The sequence below is a fragment of the Branchiostoma floridae genome, chromosome 10 (genome assembly GCF_000003815.2).
Source record: "Branchiostoma floridae strain S238N-H82 chromosome 10, Bfl_VNyyK, whole genome shotgun sequence".
Taxonomy (NCBI): Eukaryota; Metazoa; Chordata; class Leptocardii; order Amphioxiformes; family Branchiostomatidae; genus Branchiostoma; species Branchiostoma floridae.
Genome location: NC_049988.1, coordinates 14,487,142 through 14,493,422, shown reverse-complemented (window position 1 = coordinate 14,493,422; position 6,281 = coordinate 14,487,142). Strand labels below are relative to the sequence as shown.

General features: G+C 39.5%; 1 protein-coding gene across 1 annotated transcript; it reads right to left on the bottom strand.

The window, feature by feature from the left end:
• Nucleotides 1–37: 37 nt before the first annotated feature.
• Nucleotides 38–2,813, bottom strand: LOC118424254 (adhesion G protein-coupled receptor B1-like). The gene is made up of 4 exons (XM_035832797.1): nucleotides 2,684–2,813; nucleotides 2,319–2,477; nucleotides 1,945–2,067; nucleotides 38–1,611 (listed from the first exon to the last, which is right to left on the bottom strand). Exons 2-4 carry the CDS (start codon nucleotides 2,407–2,409, stop codon nucleotides 1,454–1,456), a joined length of 372 nt encoding a protein of 123 aa, XP_035688690.1. The 5' UTR covers nucleotides 2,410–2,477; nucleotides 2,684–2,813; the 3' UTR covers nucleotides 38–1,453.
• Between the last annotated feature and the right edge of the window lie 3,468 nt (nucleotides 2,814–6,281).

The window sequence follows — 6,281 nt, the reverse complement described above, 5'->3', positions numbered from 1 at the left end:
ACCTAAGTCAATAAAAACAGAAGGCTAAAGTTTGAAATATTTGATATGTGAAGTTGACTTTATTTTCTCGAAGAGCCTCATAAATCAAGAGGCAACTTGATCCAGTTTCTAATGGTGGAATGTAATCTCATTTTCAAGTAGAACATGTTTTTGTACATGTATTTCCCTCTGTTACTTTCCATAATACATGTATTCCAACATAAGGGCACATACAATATTCCCCTATTTCAGTCAACGTTATAAAAGGAGAGTGTAACAGGACAGACTATGGCAATATCTATCAACAGTTATCAATTTAAATCGACTATAGTTGCAAATACAAGGTCCATAGAAAGCTGTATTAAAATCATAAAGAGGCAGTATACACCACCTCAACTGAGCAGACATGTACGTACATGCACAACCTATTTACACAACACTAGTGTAAACTACTTTTCAATCGTATATGACAAGGCAAAGTAAGCGGCAACAAAATAGACAACATTTGACTAAATAATGTAATGACGAATTCTACTGAATGGTTTGTTAACAAACTATACAAATGCAAGAATTTGTTTAATATCAGCCATGATCAAGGTTAAGGCTTAGTTGTATGTATAACGGCTTTATGTTTGATACTTGTTTATCAAAGTTTAACCTCATGATGAGAGTAATTGAATACAGCAACCGACCAACTTTATATATGACCACGATTTAATCCCAGACATGAACAGATTGATACATAGATTCAACTAAATGTTTAAAGATAAAATGAACATGCTCAGTAATAGTCATACAGTGAAACATACTAAAAAGAAATACACATGTGTTTTTCATAATGTTCAGCACTGCATGTCAAGCTGTATGCACTTATTACAGAAACTTATATCAAGCCAAAGCTCAACATTTGTAAACCAAAGGATATCACTGACACAGTTATTACACAGTAAAGTGCACAACTCTACCCTGGAATTATAATGTTCCCAGTCCATGAGATGCATGTACCACAGAAATCGTCTTGGATTTTTGGCCTAAGACTAAAATGCAACCATGTTCAAATGGCAGCTCATAGCCCACCCTCCATCTTGCGACGGAATTCTATTCCAGAATTGTAATAAAATATATTGTTAATTCAGGATATTGTTTCACATTTCCTGATAGGAATTCCTTCCTGTTTTAGGGCATATACTTTGTAAACATCTTAACATCTCAACCCAGCCATAACTTTCTGAATTCGGTTGGTCGATACTTCAAGGGTTTAGCACATAATTATTTGATACGCATTTGATACGCATTCTCTTTTCGCTACTTATTGAGATCCAAAGTAATGTTGAACATATGTATGTAAAAATATAATGCGTATATATACCCGATAGTTATATACACTCACACACAAACACACATGAAACCACTGGTTAGTACTAACAGCCAATTCAGTGAGGAAACGTAAACAAGTCAACATTTCGAGGGTTTTCTAGAAATTACACGCGTACACCCTGTTGTCGTTGTTGAAGGAGCAACATGCACATACTTTAACTGAAAGTAAAACAACAACAGCCACAACCGCGATAGCCACGATCACGGCCAGTATGATCCCTCCTGGTGTGCTCCAAACGGAGGTCGCCGAACCACCTGAAATTAGGTAGAGAAAAGTTTGGTCACAAGGTATGATACTTTTCAGTCTACTAGAACACGTGTTAGTTGTGAAAAACACTGAGTCTCATATTCTTGATTATTTTAGATCCCCCGTCGTGATTTTTGTATTCATTTATTACCTAAAGTTCACCACAAAACAAGACTTAGGGAGCCACTCACATACGTTTTCGAATAACGTGTATGTGAAACTGTGAAAATCTCTCATTTTCTAATCAACAGAACAAATCATCAGATAACACGGTCAGAGAACAGAGAACAAAGTCCCGTCGTGCCATGAATACATCCTTACAGGAACAAACAGTTTCTTACCATGACCATGTTCATGTCCGTCAGCATCACAATGGTTGTGGCAGGACCGTGCGTCTTCCTGCTTGTCCTGGTGGCTTGGCTGACAGCAGTCACGATCTCGGTACCTGGTGCGGGTCTGCCGGCCTATAGGTTAGACAAAAGAAATGATTCTATGTGGCTGTGGTATATTGGTAAATGAAGAGTTGGATCCGACCAGCTTAGAAAAGAGTTATTATGATAAGTACTTAGTGAATAAGTACAGTCCTAGCAATGACAGGATATCTCTCATTTGGTCCGTACTGTGTAATAGTGGACCTTCCAGTTCGTTTGCAGATTTGTAGCATCGTGAATTTCAGAATCTCTCGTGAACTAAGAAGATATAACCTTCTACTAACCTTCTCCACATGTCTGTGAACATGAGCTCCATGTGTGCCAGTTCCCCCACGAACACGAGCAGGGGCACGGTTGAAGTGGTAAACAGATCATGGTATCAGTGTCATAACGGGGACTCGAACAGCAGGAGTCCCGATGTCTTGTCCGAGTCGTCGTCCCCACTATTTGTTTGGGCAAGTTAAGTCTTGATCAGTAATGAATGTAATCATGGACGACACGACGTTGTGTACCAGCAATGTGTCACGATCATTCAGTAGAAGTTTATAGCTTGTATTGGGAATATGTTGGTGTCTAGCATCATTATCATATCAAACCCCCAGCAAATAACCGTGTATATAATCCTGAAATACCCAAGTACCCAACTTACCTCCACTACATGCAGGCGAACAGGTGCTCCAGGTGCCCCAAGAACTCCAGCTGCAACTGCAGCAGCTGTGGGTGTTGCAGGTGGCTGTCTGGGTTTCCTGGCTCGGTGAGCAACAAGAGTTTCGGGACCGTGTTCGTCGCCGAGTCCCTATATTGTCAAACAAACATGCGCATATTTAAAAAGCATGAGTACCTCCTCATCATTGCCTTCGCCAAGAAGGTTATATTTTGGGTTGAAATTTTTTCTGTGTCACAATATGTAGGTCAATCGCATATATCTCGAGCAGCTGTGGATGGAATTTGATGATATTTGGTATTTGAGTAGTGGTTGAAGGAATGGAGGTGTTGTTAGAAAATGGTTCACCTGACACTTTTCGTCGGAACTGCAGCGGGGCGAGTGTGTGCGCTTGTCCGGTTGCGAACAATATAACTCTAGACGCTGTGGACCATTTTCAATGATATTTGGTAGTTATTTCGGGGTTGGGAAACCGAAGGTCTAGTTCGAAGATGGGCATCCTGGCAATAAGTTGGGTACTGCAGCGGAGCGTCAAATTTGGCGCTAAAATTATCCTCAAGTGGCAGGTTGATGATGTTTGACTAGTGGATACGTCTTTCGGCGGGGAGGAAGTCGTGCAAGTTTGGGACCCCTGGTGGCTTGTTTGGAACTGCAGGCGCCTATTTCATTTCAAACTTTGGACGAGAATAACTCGAGAACGTGTTGACAGATCGTCATGATTTTTGGTATGCAGATAGCCTAAGTGATGACTTACATAATGGAATACTAATTATGCAAACCAACAGGTAATTTGCATAATTAATGAGGAAAGTTTATAAATCCACTGCATTCAATGATAGGACTTTCAAACTTGTCACATATTGTCCGGACTAATTAAGTGCTTCTCATGATCAAAACTTCGTTTTTCGCAAAATTCAATGTTTCCGATAGGTGCCTTGTCGCTGACCGACAGACTCAATTAACATTTTCTGTACAAATGATATTTTGGTAAAAACCATAAAATAAATAGAATTTAAGAAAAAACATGCTAATTTGGGGGTATTTTTTACAGGCCGCTAAATGAAACAGAAAAAAAGAATTTTCCTGAGATAATGACTAATATCTATAGAATGAAATGCTTATTATGTTAATCAGGTGCTTATTTACATAATTGATGAAGAAAGTTTAGGAATCCCTACATTTTAGGGTAAGACCTGATTTCGGGGAAACTACGAGGGTGAGACAGAAAGTAATGCAAGTGGTTTCATAAAAAAACTCATTCTACAATCAAATGAGTTCAAATTTGGCACATATGTAGAGTCATATGTCCTCTTGAGATGGAAATATCTAAATTTATTGTTCATTATTCTATGAGTGACTGAGTTGATTTCAAGATGACCACACCCTTGTCAGAAGAAAATTGAGGTCAAATTAACGAACAATTAAGAATTTCTCTACACCAATCTTTGCTATTGTAGGAGACTGAGCCCGCATATGTAATAAGCTGAATTTCTCTATAAAACACATGCTTATTTTGAACTCTGAAATCCGATCAGTTTTTCTTTTTTCGTTGCTGGCGTAGAGTAAGGTATTGGATGTCGACAGGGTCATGAGATTTGCGGTTTGTTGATTAAAAGTTTCTGTAGCCTACTTTTTTTATTAACTTAAAGAAATAAGATCTAGCACACTTTTTGACCTTTTCACAATTACTAACTGTGTCAATCTTCGTGTCTTTTGGTTAATGGAAAAGTAGTATTTTAACTAACAACTCTCGAATTCGTGTATATTCCAACTTGCTCCACCCTAGCAGCTGTAAATGAGGAACCACCAAGAGTTCAGAAATTAAAATTGGCATGCAATATATAGAAACATTTGTTATCATACAGGTGTAATTTCAAACTCCTACAGTAAGTTTCAGTGGGTTAGATTGAGAGGTACTGATTGTTTGACAAGCTTCCAAAGGTGTGGTCATCTTGAAACCAACTCAGTTGCCCATAAAATGATAATGACCAAATTTAAGAATTTCAATCTCAAGAGGATACATGCCTTTACCTTTGTGCCAAATTTCAACTCATTCGATTGAAAAATGAGCGTGTTACAAAACCACTTGCATTACTTTCTGACTCACCCTCGTACCTATATTTATTTAGGTCACAAAAAGCGACATGGTGTGGGTCTGCGTGCTGTCAAGAGCATAACTTGAGAAGGTGTGAACTTGGGAACCCCTTGTGGAAAGGAAGGTCAAGTTCCAAAATGGTTTCCCTACCGTTTTCCTACTGTACTGCAGCGTCTGTGTATGTCTATGTGTTTGTTTGTTTGTTTGTTTGTTTGTGGACAACACTACCCGAGGTTAGTTGGGATGGATAAAATGGACCGTCCAACCGCTGCAAACACACGTTCATGCAGTCGGTTGAGAAATACATGAATGAAACCTTAAAGTCTTGAATAAAGGCATAATTATTTGGCGATGGTATGCGTTCGTGGAACTCTAGTTTTGTATGAAATTTACAACCGATGTAGCCCCAACTATAATTTTACAATGTTTTGCCCTACTTACACTTTTACAATGTTTTTGCAGTACATACAATTATAGAGCCTTAACCCGTCGAAGAAAATATCTTAGTTCTAAAGTTATAGACATCAGTGTGAGACAAATAAAATCCCTCTACATGCTCTAGTTCTACACTAGACTCTATATTGAATGTGGACCTTTGGATCAAAGAAACTGATTAGTTATTTATTCTTTCCAGGGTCCATTTCTAAGACTGAGGCTTTATTCAAGATCAGAGGATGTCTGAAACAAAAACGAAATAATTTAAAGAAATCCACTCACCCCCGCCACACGCTGCGGAGCATCTAGACCAAGAGCCCCAAGACCACCAGGAGCACGAGCAGGGTGGAGGGGCACGGCGGCGGCGGCGGCGGCGCCAACCGTCTCCATCTTCGAGAAGCAGCGCCAACAACACCACGATGAGAAGGACTCGAGGACGGAGCAACGCCACCGCCATGTCTGACGCTCAGCCGAACGTAGTCTTGTTCGCGTTTCAGACGAGGAAACGAAATCTAGAAAATTCCCCAGCCTATTATAAGAACCCTTTGAAAGTGATAACATCACACACAAACACACCGTGTTTCCATAGTGACAGAATACCTGAGGATTTGGCGCCATCCAACACCTTTGTTTACACCTTGACTGCTGTCCTTAAGTAATGTGGGAAGCTATCTTAGAAAGTCAAATTCGTGTTGATAGAAATATTTCATATTTCTATAAGCAATTTTCAACGAATGTAGATGAGACGAATATGAAAACTAAACAGTAAGCACATGTAACTCGACATTGACACTGAAAAGTTTATGTAAACATTCGAACTCTTCCATGTTGACTTAAACCTCAGGATTCTGGATTCAGGCCAGTATGCAAAGCACGTACGTATTCGTGTTCACCTGGTCGGAGTTATCAAGCTACAGCAGGTGTCCAACGTAAGTGAAAGTTCGCATCGTGGTGTTTCAATCCGCAAAGTTTATGCCGTATCTACACATTGGCAGTTGCCTTTAGATAAGTGTTGGGATCGAAACCTGAGTTTTAAACGGAGTATTGTTTCAG